At 40.7% G+C, this 16,579-nt stretch overlaps 1 protein-coding gene and 1 pseudogene across 1 annotated transcript in view; one reads left to right on the top strand and one right to left on the bottom strand.

The window, feature by feature from the left end:
* Positions 1–279: 279 nt before the first annotated feature.
* Positions 280–16,579, top strand: part of LOC145407039 (ionotropic receptor 93a-like) — an 18,993-nt gene continuing 2,693 nt past the window's right edge. The window contains exons 1-5 of the mRNA XM_080278065.1: positions 280–502; positions 615–844; positions 1,260–1,440; positions 1,985–2,084; positions 2,436–2,565. Coding sequence (XP_080134191.1) covers positions 280–502; positions 615–844; positions 1,260–1,440; positions 1,985–2,084; positions 2,436–2,565 — 864 coding nt within the window. The remainder of the gene's footprint in view (positions 503–614; positions 845–1,259; positions 1,441–1,984; positions 2,085–2,435; positions 2,566–16,579) is intronic.
* Positions 14,020–14,138, bottom strand: LOC145409059 (5S ribosomal RNA; annotated as a pseudogene).

The raw sequence follows: 16,579 nt of genomic DNA, 5'->3' as shown, positions 1-16,579 counted from the left end.
AGAAAAAGAAAGCTTGAACGATATGTGAACTGATGTTTTGCTCATTTCTCTGGGTATTTTGATGATAATACTTTTACTTTGTGCTTTGCTGTACATTTTTTTTTTTTTGCCAACTTGCCTTCAGATTTACTATATGAAACTTGTGCGATTATGAATTGTCAACAAAATTTATCTATATACAAATATTTATTGGCATTTCAGGAAGCCGACTACATCCCCTGTCCAATCGGTATTACATATGAAAGACATGAAAGTGCAGACTTTACTGCTGGCGGCATAATGACCAAGTACATAGTTTTTGGTGCCCGTGGTCATCCTGAGGTGGACCTATGGGGCTTCCTGCTGCCTCTTTCACCACTGGTGTGGGCGGCCGTGGTGGCATCGCTGCTGGCAATGATCATTGTTATGTTGATCCTGCCTTCATGCCTTCCCACACACACGTCACACACAGCCAGACGAGACACTAACATATTCATCTGCGTTCGCGTTCTACTCCAGGAAGGTATTTAGGTGCTCTAATATATTTATGTATCCATTATGTCACAATGAATGGTTTTGTAAACTTTGCCCATTAGATTAGTGTGCATATTTATGCGATATGTGTTCCCTGACAGACGTGAGGAGAGAGACTGATTGGTGGTTGTGGGAGCAAGTGTTGTTGGGGGTGTGGATGTTGATGATTCTGGTGCTGACACAGAGTTACAATGGCAACCTCATGTCCCTCCTGGCCTTCAGGCACATCGACCATCCCTACCAGACCCTAAGAGACGTCCTGGATGACAGTGGTGTTGGAATAGTTCACGTTTCAGGCACAGCAAATATCCCTTATTATCGAGCAAGTACTGTCAGTACTCCTTTTTAATGGAAGTAGGGCCTAAGTGCCATAAGCAAAGCATAAGTAACCTTTTTGTTCTGTTGGGTGAACTATAAATACCGTAAGGTATCTGTCCGTGGGCCAGGCCTTCCTGGTTATGACACCAAAATTGTTACATGAATGGGCTACTTGATAATCTATCAATTTCTTTATGGACAGGAATTAAGAATATATGTGTTTTAGTTGGATCACATCATTTAAGAAAGAAATATTTTATTCTATTCAGGATATAATAAACTGCTACTATAAAACACAAACAAAATGTGAAGTTGTTTATAACTCAGGGACGTTTATCTGTATAAATATTACAAAATGCTGTATTTATGAGGAAAGTGTTTTGTTGTTGTTGTTGTTGTTATAATTGTTCCAACCTGTGAACTTTCAGACTGTGAAGACAGGAATATTTCGAGAGTTTGGTGATCTGCTGGACACTGAGCGAATGAAATGGATCACATACTCCACCTTATGGCAAAGTATTGACACAGTGGCCAGAGCTGGAACTCACGTCGTATTCGATCTTGATTTCAATTTTTGGAACATGATGGCCACAGACTTCTCTAACAAAGGTTATTGCATATCAGCAATTCACATAAGTTTGATCACATAATCAGTTTGGAGGTTGTGCCATATGTATCATAAAAATTAGCTTGACGTGAAAGCAGTAACAACATCGCTTGGATGATTCCTTCTTGAGTAAAAATACAGTAAAGAGTAAATAAAAAATTAAAGCAAAAGTTTCCTCGTTATGTCAGACTATTTTGAAGTATTTGAGTGTTTCCTGCCTATGAATGAGATAAAGTTTATATAATCTGAGGCAAACAACACCTCAGCCTAAGTAAAATACAAACAAATCTTGACAATTTAAATCCTTCTCATAATCTTCTTCACTGACCTGTAAGAATAGAATAACACTAGAATATGATGATTGTCATGAAAAAGTGCAATGGAGAAGATGTAGCCTACTGTAGAGTCGTAGCATTATCTTTTTCTACTTCCAGCAACGTGAAATATGCAGCAAAAATACTAAAATTCTGTCAAGTTAAGGTGAAAGAACTATGGGAAGAATTACATTTAAAACTGAATAGGTTAATTCTATCTCTTCCCAAACAGGCAGATGCGACTTCTACATGGGCCAAAGCAGCTACCTTCCACTTCCACTGTCATCCATTGTCCAGAAGAACAGTCCTCTCCTCCCTGGTTTGAATAAGGGGCAAGTGTGAGGAACATGGCTTTTTTTTTTTTCTTTTTATTTTTAAAGGCAATCTTGGAAAGGGTGGCCATAAACGAATCACTTGCATATCACCCTGTCTTCCCCCATCAGGCCACCCTGTCTCCTGCTCACCCCCCCCTTCTCTCATATGTATCTCCATCCCATCCGTTCATCTCATCCTCAGCCTTCCCCTCCCCATTTGGCCTCCACCTCACATACACTCTTCTATTCAGTCTTCCATTTTCCGTCCTCCCCACATGGCCACACCATCTCAGAGTATTTCTCTTAAATCTTTCAGTCACATCCACATCATCACATAATTATACTGATAATAATGTATTCGTGGCACAGCATGTTAGCGCTGGGTGAATCCGGACTGCTAAACAAGTGGCTGTATCACACCCTACCCAACACCACCTCCTGCATCAACTCGCCAATAATCATCACCGTCACAACTGTCCTCTCCATCACTAACTTATGGGTATGTAACTCTCTCTCTCTCTCTCTCTCTCTCTCTCTCTCTCTCTCTCTCTCTCTGAGGATGTCAAAGAATATTGAAGAATCATCATTTACAAAAGAAAAGCATATGTAATATATTGACCTACTGATAAGCACGATGACAGTACCAAACATAATAAGTTACAGCTGCATTGTAACAAAATTATCCGAAAAATCAAGCGAGAATATAAGGTAAATACTTTTCATGAAGCAAAGTCAAATCCTACGAGATTTTTTCATTATATAAGCACTAAGAAAATGTAAAGTATATAGTATAGGTCCTCTTTTAAACCAGGAAGGTGGTCTCGTCCATGCTAACCACACAACAGCAACAGTACTGAACTACTTTCACAGTGTTTTAAAAAGTAATTAGGGAACAGGCTGTAGCACCAACCGATCAGGGCTTTACCCCCCCAGGAGGATGGGATTGCTGGTGATAGGGAGAACTGGAGCTCTCGTTTCACTTACTCTCAGGATACCCTGACCATTCCCCTTTTGTTGCCTTTTTTCAGTGTCACACTAACATGGGGAGTAGGCCAGCATACTCTCCCAAACACCTTCCTCTAACTATCTTATGCACTACTCTACATGTGCTTTACATACCACACAACGTACCCTACTACGTCACGGGGGTTGGCACCATCAAGGGCATGGGGTCAGAAAACATTGCCCCCCGCTGCTTAGTGGTGGAATTGCTGGCAGGGCATTGCGTGGGCTCTATCAGTGCAGTTTTGGGACAGTGATGGGATGGGGCTTGCATCTGACCCAGAGGGTACATGGCACTATGGTTCCCAGACTGCCATTTCGATTCTGTAGAGAGGGGCCTGACCCTGGGAGTAGTGCCTCAGAAGGGTGCTCTATCACTGGATGTATAATGGTGGGGCGGTTTCAGTGCTAAGGAATGCTTGGAGGGTATCCCTGTAGATATCCTGGCAAGATGCTCCAAGGCCACTGCCACAGCCATTGGTGGGCTATGGGTCCCTGATCCCTTGCCTGGACTTGGGACTGTGTGGGCAGGTGGGGCCAGTGGTTCATCTCCTCTTTTTTTGATCCGACATGACAGATATGAAAACCAAGAAGCACAAGCAAGGCTATGGAAACCAAATTACTTAAGAGGTTCAGAGTGACATCGTGCAATAAGGTAGGTTGAAAGGTAGATGGGAGGAAGTGATGGAGACTCTGAGTAGGAGACAGGTGGATGTTTGATTCCCATAAGAGGTCAGGTTCACGGCAGGGTCAGCTAGAATGAATGTTTAGAAGGACTGTAAATATTAACTATTTTAGCAGGGAAGTGCAGGCAGATACAGTGGTGTGGGTGTACTGGTAAAAAAGAAAAATGGGTAATATGTATCATGAATGTAATAAAATTAAACCAGAGAAACACCCAAGAGGAAAATCACACCAGCTGCGAGCCGATACATAGCTAGCGCAGCTCGGAGTATGACCCCGACCTTGACATACTTTGACCAGTTTCGAACTCGTAGTAGATTATCATCCCAAATATGCACCTGTAAAATTCTGTGATGATATCTTGAGCTTTTTTTTTTTTTTTCAAGAACGAAGGAACCAAAGGCCAGGAGCACGCAAACCGTTCCTTCCAAGAAAAAAAAAAAAAACAATACAAAAGACAGCCAAATTCATGATCGTTCATTACGAGATGCCTGGACACACTGCATTTGAAAGACTGGAGATCATAGGAAGTAGGAAATACAGACAGAGGGAGACAGTTCTAGAGTTGACCTGTTGCATAAATGAAGGGCTGGGAGTAACGATTAACTCTTGCAGAAGTAATGGTGCTAACAGACACACAGAACTTGACCTACTTTCACCAATTTTGAACTTGTTGGAAATTTTCATTCCTACTACACACCTGCAAATCTTTATGATAATATCTTGAGCAGCTGCGAAGTTATCGTGGTAACAGACACACAGAGCTTGACCTACTTTCACAATTTTCGAACTCGTGATCGATTTTTTCCCTACTACACATATGTAAAGTTTTGTGATGATATCTTGAGCGGTTCCAAAGTTATCGCGCTAAGAGACATGCAGACACACGGACAAATTGAAAACAATACCAATATTGTTTGGTACACTCATTGATTTCAGCTATATTGGTGTTTGCTCCACAGGTTGGCCTTGATGGTGAAAAAAAAAAAAAAAAAAAAAAGAGAGATTCTGGGATGACGATATACAGTATATATTTTGTGTCATGGGGAATAATGAGATTGTAGTTTTGGGTGGGAATTTAAATGGTCATGTGGGTGAAGTAACTCAAGGATATTGAGGGGTGCATTGGGGATGCACAGATGGTACACGGAATGCAGATGGAGAAAGAATACTCGAATTTGAGGAGATAATGAACATGATTGTGTGCAATATGCACTTTTTGAAAAGAGAGAGTAGGCTGATTACATATGAGTCTGGTGGTAATAGCAGCCAGACTGACAAACATTCTGGTTAGGAGGGCTAATGGTAGATTGTGGAAGGATGTTAAAGTTATAAGGTGTGAAGAACGTGTGCAGTATCATGTATCACTGGTATGTAACATGGTGCTGAAGAAGCAAGTGGTGAAGAAGAGGACCTGTGCACACAAAAGGAAACTATGGAAATTAAAATCCTAATCAGTAAGGGATGCCTTCTATAGAGAGAAGAGTAGAATAGTGGCTGAATAGGAAAAAAATATTAATCAGCAGTACATAGTTCTCAAGAACAATCTCTTGAGAGTTACTGATTCAATGTGTGGATGGACAAGCGGCTCTCTATTACATGAGGTAACATGGTGATGGAATGAGAGTGTAGAAGCTGCAAATATGAAGAAAAGAAGGCTTTTTCAGGAATGGAAAGGGGACAGTATCAGAGAGGAATACTTGGCTGCCAAGCGTTTAACCAGAAAGGAAGTATACAGGGCAAAATCTGAGTCACAGAGACTCTTACTGGATAACGTAAATAGTGCCAAAAGCAAGAATGTCGCATTTAGTGTGGCAAATCAGATGAAGAAGGAAAGCATGGGTACTATAGGTGAGCAGTGTGAGAATAATGATAAAGGAAAGATAAGGTAGTGGCGGACAGTGAGGATATCAAAAATGCTTGGAGAGAGTGTTTTAACCGGCTGCTGAATGAAGAGCTTGACTGGAACAAGGAAGGTTTGGAGTCAGGGGATATAATTTTTGGCCCTTGGCCTTTGATTGATGTTGTTACTACAAGCAAGGCAATAGACAGGAAGCAGTTTGGGAAGGTAACAGGTGTGTTTCGGCTGCCTGCTGAAATGCTGAAGGCCTCAGGAGATGTAGGAGTGGGTGTAGTTACCGATTTGATAAATTTTAAGATTTATAAGTGTGCTGTCCCAGGTGACTGGCTGAAGAGTGTGATCGTAAAATTGTATTAGGGGAAGGGTGATGCCCTGGAATGAGGAACTTAAAGAGGCATAAAACCTTTGGACCAGATAATGAATGTAATGGAGAGAGTCCTAGATGATATGATTTATTTTGTAATAACAGAACAGATGAAGGAAAAACACATGAAAAAAAAAAAAAAAAGATTCATACACGATATTACTAGTGTCCTTCATACAAAATCTTTAACAGTTGGACTTGAGCAGCTGTAGGTTGAATTTTTTGGGGTAACAGCTCTTGGGATGCGAGTTCCAAAGAGACACAGTTCGGGAATAAAAGATTTCTTATAGGTGGAAGTTCTGAAATATGTCGGTGTTACATTCCAGTCATTGATGACATTTCAGTCACTGATGAGATGGCAGGCAAAGGGACCACTGATGCCATACTGATTGTCTAAGCTTCAGGAAAAATATATAGCACAGAACAGTGAGTTGTACTTATTTTTTGTTGATTTACAAAAAGACCTTTGACAGAGTCCATAGGAAGGTGGTGAAGAAAGCAGTGAGAAAGCTTGGGATCGAGGAATGGCTGGTTAGAGTGGATATGGCTATGTATATAATTGCTCGTACACAGGTGAGAGTAAATGGAGATTATAGTGATGAGTTTTCGGTGAATGTTAGCATAATGTTAAAGGTCAGTCTTGAGCCCCTTATTGTTTTTCATGGTGCATGAAGATTTCTCATGTGACTTCAGAAATGGACTTCCATGCGAGATGTTGTATGCTGATGGCTTTGATGCTGACTCCAGAGAATGAAAGGGAGACAAAGGAAAAATTTAGGAAATAGAGAGACAGAATGAAGCACGATGGTTTGAGAGTAAATGGAGATAAAGCAAAAGTGACGATATCTACGGCTGGTGGCTGCACTGTCAAAGGAGGGGGAGTGTTGCCACAAGGGTGAGGGAAGTGTCACGAGTCGGCGCTCCTATATTTAAATAAGCTCGTGACATTAAACTTTGGTGGGAAACCGCGAATTCCAGTGGAATCCCAGTATTTATCACTCAGTCAACCGCCACGTATTCACCCGATCAGGAGTGTTTGCAGAACAATTTTTCACTGTCATAATTGATCATCTTTGTGCGCGACTTTAGCACTTCCGCTGAATGATTTGTTATGGGCGTGTTTCGCTCATTCTAGCCGTTAGCAAGTGCGGCTCGACACATGCCTCTCACTCACAATTTGAACCAGTCAAGATCTGAGCACCAAGGAAGCAGGTAGTGTGTGTGGCAGCGTCCTTCCTCAGCAACGACGCCTGGTTCCCGCCACCGCTGTTGGATTCCCACCTAGCGTGATTGGCGAGAGGCTCAGCGTGTGCAGCGTCCTTCCTCAGCAATGATGCCCAGTCATCCGCTTTGTCCACTTTTCTGATCAGTAAAACTTTTCGTTTTTTCCTAGGTTTAAGAGTTAGCTTTTGAGTGAGCGTGTGAGTGCGATCTCCTTATTATGAATTAATTTTGGACTGTAACGTAAATTTATTTCATTGTAATCAATAAATTTAACAGTTCTTTTTCTTGAGCTTAATGTAATGTAAACTCGTGTTTTATTTTCCATATTAAGCATATTCTAGTTGCAGCTCCTAGTTTGCATAAACGTTTTGCATTTTTCATAACTGGTACTTAGGCCAGTCCTGTTTTATTAACTTAAATCCATTGTGCCATCTAGGAGTTAATTGCGCCAGCAAGAATCTGTTTATCATTAATAGCATTATTGATCGTCAGGGGTGGAGTCACTTTCTCCAGAGGCCAACAGTACTAATAAACAGCACGTGTGAATAATTAGTCTCTGCTGTGTACTGTTGAGAAAGTTTATAAATTCTCGTCCTTAGAGAATCGGCAAAGTAAGCCGGGATAAAGTAATCATTGCTTGATTTTCACAAGGCAATTCATTGACCTGTTCTTAAGTATTATTGAATAATGTTCTTTAATATTGTATATACATAAAAACCCCGTGACAGGAAGTAACTCCATCTTATGTAGTGTTTGTGATTAGTGGATGCATAACAGATGTAGCGGTATTGGTGGAAGGTTGTGAAATACGCTGACTTCATGTGTGAGGTGTGTCGGGGACAGCATGTAGAGATTGGCAGGCATGAAAGGATTGATATTGCTGGACAATAACTTGAGTTGTGGAATACTTTTGTTACTTGAGGGACATGTTATGAGCTAGAGGTGGAGCTGGAGTAGGGTAAGGAGTGGTTAGTTTAACTTCAGGAAGTTCTTGCCTCTCCAAACATGAGAGGAGTCTTTCTCCGTGCTAAGGGATCCTTGTATGCGGCATGTGCAAGGAATGTAGTGCTTTATGGTAGTGAGACCTGGACAGTAAAGGAAGAGGATATTCCTAAGCTCAAAAGTCCTGAAAGGACAATTATTAGACGGATATGTTGTGTGTTCTTGAATGCAAGGTCTAGGGGGGGGGGGCAAGGATTGCGACTGAACAACTGAGAGGAAATATGGAACTTAAATGTATTGACGTTGTGATGAGGAGCGGTAGAGTGAGATGGCTGATAGGGTGAAGGATGACAGATTTAGGCAAAGGTGACAAGTGTGAACGTCGTTGGTAGGGTTGTGAGAGGCAGACCAAAAAAGACCTGGGACGGGGTCATAGTGTGACCTCAGAGATAAGGAGCTGAACAGCGAGGCTGCCAGAGATCGAGCAGCGTGGAGACCCACCATTAGGTGACCAAGCCCACAGCATACAACCAGGACGAAACCGTTATATACGATGCAGTTAAACGATACCATTCTTATCTCGCAATCAGTTTTCTTCAGACTATGATAACTTACCAAAAAATGAAACGACAGGACGTAATATTTCAAATTATATTAAGAAAATGGACCCAAATAAATCAATTGGTCCAGACCAAACATCTTGTGTGTTCCGCCGATGATTAAATTAGTTAATCTTTCCTATAAATGTATTTAAAAATCTGAATGTTGAGTACGGACTCAACGGAAGCTCGCTAATATATCACCTGTCGCTAATAAGGCAGTAAAACCGTTCAAGAAATTACCTCTGAATTGGACTAACGACATACTACGCAAAATTATTGGAAACATTGATTAGAGATGATTTCATCTTCTTCTTTAACAAGTATAGTCTTACTGGAAGGTAGCCAGCACGGACTCCGTAATAAGACATCATATGTTACAAATCAGCTAATTAAAAAAATTATATATATATATATATATATATATATATAGATATATATATATATATATATATATATATCTACGATATTCAGGAAGCAAAATTACTATGGGATGGCATCTAACTAGATGTCCAGAAAGCGTTTGATAACGTCCCACATCGAAGACTATTTGAAAAACTAAACGCCCAAAGTCTATATGACAAATTATGTTCGTGGATTGCTGATTGGCTAGCCAGTCCCAAGCAATGTGTGGTAATAAACAGGGAGTCATTAGACTGCGTAGAAGTAACTAGCGAAGATATTAAAGGGTCAGTTCTAGAACCAGTTCTTTTCACTCTAAAAAATGAACTCGTTTAAAAAACTAGCGAAATTTGCAGATGACACGAATATTGGAGGCAGGCAGAGTAATTAAGAATCCAGACCGTGAATCTATAAAAAATAACCTGGATAAGTTAGAAATTGGAGTGAAAAATGGAAGATGAAAATTTATGTAGGTAAATGCAGGGTCTTTGCCGACAAAACCACTAAATAATGACCACCGTATGTTCGATACGCCACTGACGGAAGTAAAGGGCGAGATATATTAAGTTCATTAACGACTTCAAGACTTCGTAAACACTGTACACCGGTTAGAAACAAAGGAAACAGAATGGTCGGCATTATCGCAAGAAACTTCGATCATTAAATGCCCGATGTAATCTCGAAACTTTACTCCTCTCTTATTATTAGACTCCACGTAGAATACTGTTTGTGATACTGGTTCCCGAAGCCTGTAATCGAGATATACAAACTTGAGAGAGTGTAGAGCTATACAAACTTGAGAGAGTGCAGAGCTGAGCCACAAAAATGATCCCATCGCTGCAAAACTTACCTCCCATCTCCGAATTGCGACTGAAGAAACTAAGTATGTTTTCTTTAAAAAGATAATAAAATACGACTTAAAGGAGATCTGTTTCTTGTACTGAAAATTCTTAAACTCAGATAAGTTAAATATGCTAATCTGTTCGAAATACAGAATGATACTATGACTAGATACTCATATAATGGAATGAATCTCAAAAACAAGAGATAAGTAAGCGATATGAGCATAGGGAAAAAGTACTTTAATATTAGTTAAGTGCAACAATGGCATAAGCTACAAATACTTCGACACGGCTATAACTGAGTGTTGTTTATTTCCAGGTTGAAGCGTATGCTGACGAGGGTGAGTTTGCTCAATAATAAGAACATTCGGTGATTGTGTACGCTCTTACTTTTGCAGATCTGTAGATTAGAGATTACAATGTGGATAATTGTGTCTCTTCTGGCTGTTCTATAAAACCTTCTGTTTGTATTTTTTAAAACATCGCCTTTTTTTCTTCTTGCAGCCAATTTTGTTGGATGATGTGGTGGGTGGGGTAGATCCTTCCTCTTTTGCATTCATTTTATCCTCTTTTCTACACGTAGGGTAGATCTTAGCAGAATTAACTTCTTCTCCAAAAGAAAACCTCGTCATGGGCCATTAAGTCTTCTTCTGTTTGTACTTCCTATTTACAGTATTCTTATTTACATTATCCGTATCAGCGTTTAGAGTAGTTTCAAACCTTTCTGCTCACAAACATATAATACTCAGAAGCAGCGCACAACATTACTACTGTAAGTACCAATGCCAAGCAACAGAGGATCATCAGCATACATCATATCTGAAATACTCCATGCCTATCGGTTTATCACCAGCATCAGAAAGGAGAAATCAGAAGATTCGCATATACAAGAACTGGAAGCTTTTATATTATGATTCGGCCACTTCAGCATTAGTATTAGTTGCACGAAAATATAGAATATTTGCAGAATCTGTAACACATTAGTGTCATCCAGGACGTCCCAAAGAGTCTGGTAGGGAGGATCGATGAGCCTAACGACCAGGAGGGATGTGAGGTTGCCGGTAATACTGTGTTAGCACCACCATCATCATCATCCACATCACCAGCACCATTCACTTCAAACACTGCCACCCAGTGGTTTTCGTCACGTCTGTTTCAAGAGACTGATGTACGGTTTTTATCGTCATTTTAGAAATCTTCATCATCGTATTATCACTTTAGAAATGAGATGGGTTATGACGAAAACAAAAGGGACAACACAACACACCTTTCATTAACTATACAGGCTATTTCAAAATATTGTACTTGATAAATTGTATTGTTTAGATGCCTGCGCCTCGTTCTATGTGTGTGTGTGTGTGTGTGTGTGTGTGTGTGTGTGTGTGTGTAGGGGGGGGGGCGAGTTTGTAAATCCTTATCCTATTCCTGAGAGAGACTACACTGAGTCAAGCTTGGGTATGTGGGTGTGTGGGTGGTAGAAAAATAGGTTCGTGATGTAAATAGGTCCATGGTGAGAAGAAGTCCCTGTGGGAAGATAGGTCTAGGGGAATATATATCCTTGAGGAACTGGGCCAAGTAGGAATGTAACTCCAGTGGACTAAACAGGTTCATAAAGGAAAGATGTGTATGGGAGATAATAAGTCCATGTGAGGATTTGGTGTTTCTTCTTGAGGAGAAAATAGGTCTATCGGGATATTAGACTCAACGGAGAAAATAGGTCGAAGGGAGTCAAATCCAACCAAGTTAGAAAATTAATCAATGAGTAAAATACGGCTCAGGAGGAAAACAGACCCATGGAAGGAAAATAAATTGATGGAGAAAATCGTTCCACGGTGGAAAATAACCCCAATGTGAACAGTATGTCCGCGAGGGAAAACAGGATCATGGGGAAAAAGACTAAGGCCTTGGGGGAAAATTGGTCCATATGGATAATATGAGCATGAGCAAAATGGTCCCAAGGGAACAACAGATCCATAGGGTAAAGCACACCCTTAGAGAAAAGAGATCGATGTGGAAATACACACTACTATGGATACTTTTCTCTAGCAAAAAAAATAATAAATAAATAAAAATAAAAATAAATATAAAAGAGGTGGATGGGTGGGTTTGTGGCTAACACCTCGGGGTGTAGTTGGTGACGGGTTTATGTACAGTATAAGTATCTACTGAAATACAGTGTACGTAGATGCCTGGCCTGCAACCGTGTGCGATCACTTCTTTGGAAATATATCATCAAACATCACATTAACCTTTACAATTTTATGCTTAATCCCACAAGAGAAAAAAATCACATTCAATTTTGTATGTTTCAACTTTCAAATACAACGGTAACATATGTATTTAATGTTACTACTAGTGCATCCAGATAATGCTGTCAAGATTTAACGAGGTTTTAACTTAAAGTATTGATACGTAAATAAAAAATCCGAAGAAAAGTACAGTTCATTTGACTCCATGCCTGTATTTGTATCAGTGCTGCCAGTGGCCAGATCCCCTGAGATGTGAACCTTGAACCACAGTGTATTAGCAGGATTCGAAACATTCACTTTTAGAGTTGGTGAGAGGAGGGTGGCAATTTACAGTATGTTTGAGCAAAGGAAGACTGTGTGTAGAGATGAATCAATGATGTGGTTTTGGACCTGAGAGAGAGAGCAAAGTAAGATGCAGTCACGTAAGTGCTGAGGGAGTAATTTGAGTATAGCATTATAGCAATGAGAAAACGAGAGATTTTCTACAAGCAGCAAAATTAAGGTATTAATTGCATATATCAGTGCTATTACATATATTGATGGTATTCCACAGTTGTGCGTAAGAGGTAGAACATTATTATTTTTTCTCTCTTCCTCTTTTGTTTTTCAAATTCCAAAACTTAAATTATTTCCCTGCCGGTTTTTGCAGGATTGCATGGTGGGTGGGGGAGAAACATCCACTTTTCTCTCTTTTCCTCACAAACGTTTTAATCCTAGTAGAAGTAGTTGTTTTTAATTTGTAAACAGTTAACTTTGTTATGGGCCAATGGGCTTCCTGTAATCTCTACTTCCATTGCACTCCTACTTTCTCTCTCTCTCTCTCTCTCGCTTCATCCTCACTTCGCATCCCTACCCTCGCACGTTCTTTTCTCCAACACCTAATCCCGCTGTTTCCCTTCCATCCGTCCCTCTCCTCGCTTATTCTTACTAGCCCCACACTCTTTTTTATAAAATTGCCATAAAATAATATAAACGCATATTTTGTTCCTTCTATACTGATGCCTTAAAAGAGCTCAGGTGAGGGTCTAAACCCTTGGTAATTTCTTACATCTCTAGCAATAACTTATGGGTAACTGTCTCTTCACCACGAAATTTTGGGTAACAACTCTCCACCATAAACTTACGGGTCACAGTTCTACATCACGAACTTATGGTTAACTCTCTATATCAATAACTTAAAGGTAACTCTCATGATTAATGTATGGCTAACTTTCACCATCACTACCTTTCTCCATCATTAGGGTTTTGTAACTTTCTTCATCCCTAACTTATAAGTGACCCATTCTCCATCACATTCTTAGGATCTCTTCAAGAATAACATGGGTAACTCACTAACCTACGAGTGACTCTTAATTCGTCTCAAACTTAGGGTCTCATCGTCAGTAATTCATGGATAAAACACCAATTTATAAGTGACTTTCTCCATCACAGACTCAAGATCTCTTCATAAATAACTTATGAGTAACTCACCTAGCTATGAGTGACTTTCTACATCACAAGCTTAGGGTTCATCACTAACCTACAGGAAACTGCAAATCACGTAGTCTCTCCATCACTAACTTACTGGCAACTCTCCATTAATAACTTAGGGATAATCCTGTTATGGGTAACACTCTGTCACTGGCTTACGGTTAGCTTGGACTCATTCCGGGCACAGGATTCATTCATTCATTCATTCATTGCCAGACGCCATGTATCCCAAACGGGGTGGACAAGGGCTTAGAGTTAATTGTTTTACAGGGAGGGGCACTAATCTTCCACCAACCCCACTTGACACGTAGGGATGCCAACAGCATCTGGTGTTCCCAGGCGGTCACCCATCAAAGTACTAACCAGACCCAACGTTGCTTAACTTCGCTGATCGGACGGGAAGCGGTGTACTCAACGTGGTATATTCACTAATAGTTATAAAACCAGGATCCCTTTCATTACGCAGATTTTAGTGCGCAGAAGGAAAAACAGATGTATGTGGTTTCTGCCACCGGCTTTACTGGCGTTGCAAATACAGGTCGTAGCTCATGGTATGTTAGTCCCTAACTGCACTACGAAGCCGTATTATCTGTAGTACAAAAACAGCTGTTTCTCTCTCTCTCTCTCTCCTGTATGTATGTTGTATGTATGTATGTGTGTGTGTGTTTGTGTGTGTGTGTGTAAACCTACCAGTCATCCTACTGGTGAAGGCTGATGTCCTGGTGGGTAGGCTTGTGGGCCGATGATCAAGATGGGTGGGTGGGTGGGATGGGCTGGTTGAGACGGATGGATGGATTGTGCAGGGTGTCCAGGGTGGGTGGGCAGTTGTGTGGAGTGCGTGGGGTGGGTTAGTAAGCAAGCAGGGTGAGTGAGGTGGGTGTGGAACATTTATTGAATTGGTGATCAGGGCTGGTTGGGTGGGTGGGGTGGTTGTGCAGGGACTAGCATGGTATGGGTGGCTCTGCAGGGAATGGGCTGAGCTGGGTGAGTGAGGAATCGAGTGGACTGTGTGGGTGGGTAGGTGAGTGGGCAGGGTGGGTTGGTGGGTACGTGAGTGGGTGTTTAGTGAGGAAACTAGCCCAGGTAAATTAAGTTAGGGGGAAGTGAATAGGCCCATGATCCATATGGGAAAATAGGTCCATGATCAACGTCCCTAGGGAAATGGGCCCAAGTATGATCATAGGTCCAACGGGCAGTTATCTCCATAGGGTAAATAGATCCATGAAAGTAAATTAGTTCATGTGGAGATTCAGTGATTTTCCATGACAGAAAAAAGATCCACGAGTTTAAAATTGGTCTGTGGGTAAAATAGGTTCTAGTGAGATAGCTCGTCAATGGGAAGAATAGGTTCAAAGTTGGTTCAATGGGGAAAATAGTCCCACTGTAAAAGTAGGTCCAAGGTGGCAACTAGATCCATGGTGAAAAATACGTCCATTGCAAAAAGAGACCATGGTAGACAATTAGTCCAAGGGGAAAACATATTCAAAGGAGGAATAGGTCCTTGTAGGAAAACTAGGATGATATTAAAAAAAAATCCAAGTGAAAATACGGTAAAGTAGGTCCATGTACCAAATCAGATTCAAGGGGAAAAACATGTCCACGTGAAAAATGGGCTTAAGAGGAAAAATAAGACCTTGGGGAAAGTGTCAAAGCAGGAACAGGTCTAAGGAGGAAAATAGGTGGTTGAGGACTGACACCTAGAAGGTGTAGCTGGACAGGGGTTTTATGTGTTAATATACACAATTATTGTTGCTACCACCACATCATTTTATTCAGCTGTGAGTATATTTCCATGTGAGAGAGTTAGATATAGTCTTTGTTAACCTCTTGCGATGTCTCCTAATCTGGATAAACTTGTCCGGAGATAGCACGCATAGCATACAACAGAGTCCACCATCTTCAGGCGATTATTTTTTTACTGGCTGTAGTCCAATGCCAATTGATGCCTTTATTTCTTTTGTGATCTCCCTGAGGATGGGATCTGTGTAGTCAGAAACGTCAGAGTAATAGCTAACTTACTATTTCAAGCTTATGGCGTATATTTTTCTATTTTCTTGTTATCAACCGACACATTTAATCAGCGTAGGAGAAACATTCTAAACTGGAGGAGGTTACCAATAGGCTTCATTTATCTCTTCGGTCTCGAGATTCTCTCTTAAGCAGAATAATATCTTCTCATTGCAGTGAGCCCGATTGTAATACGGTAGACGTCATCACATTCAAGGGAAATTCCCTCTTATGCCTACTCCAGTCATTTCTTTTATCTTTATACCAGTGTTCTCCAGACTGTGGGGTTCGCCCTCCTGGTGGGGCAAGTAGTTTATGCTGAGAGGGTGCAGCCTTATGGTAAAGGAATTGTGAAGTAACAAAAAACGTTTTAAGTTCTCCTGAGGACTATCTTGAGTATCACTTAAGTTTATCTTTTTCTTTTTTTCATGAACGAACTTAATCCTCATTAGGTAATGTTTCAAATTTATGCAGTTCGCAAGTAAATCGACTGAGACGACACAAAAATGCGATTCTTAAGGTAAGTAGAGGGGCACTCAATGGAGAGCATCTCTCCGTCAAGGGCAACGTAATTTCCATAATAATGCTCAAAATGGGTTAGGGATTTTCATCACGGAGTGGCCCTAATGAGAGAGGGCAGTGTTTGCGAACTCCCTGTACTGTTTTTTGCAGATGATATTGTGTTGTTATGTGAAGACGAAGGGGAGCTGTAAGGCTTGGTGCATGAGTTTGGGAGAGTGTGTAAGAAACGGAATCTAAAGGTGAATGTAGGAAAGAGTAAATTTATGGTCTTCGAGAGAGGTGAAGTCAGTGAATGTACAGTGAGGTTGGATGATGAAATGGAAAATGTGAGTGCGTTTAAGTACT

This window comes from Coenobita brevimanus, chromosome 8 (genome assembly GCF_032717465.1).
Source record: "Coenobita brevimanus isolate Jiangsu-jjx chromosome 8, ASM3271746v2, whole genome shotgun sequence".
Lineage (NCBI taxonomy): Eukaryota > Metazoa > Arthropoda > Malacostraca > Decapoda > Coenobitidae > Coenobita > Coenobita brevimanus.
The sequence above is the reverse complement of the archived record's forward strand: the minus strand, read 5'-3'. Positions and strand labels throughout refer to the sequence as shown.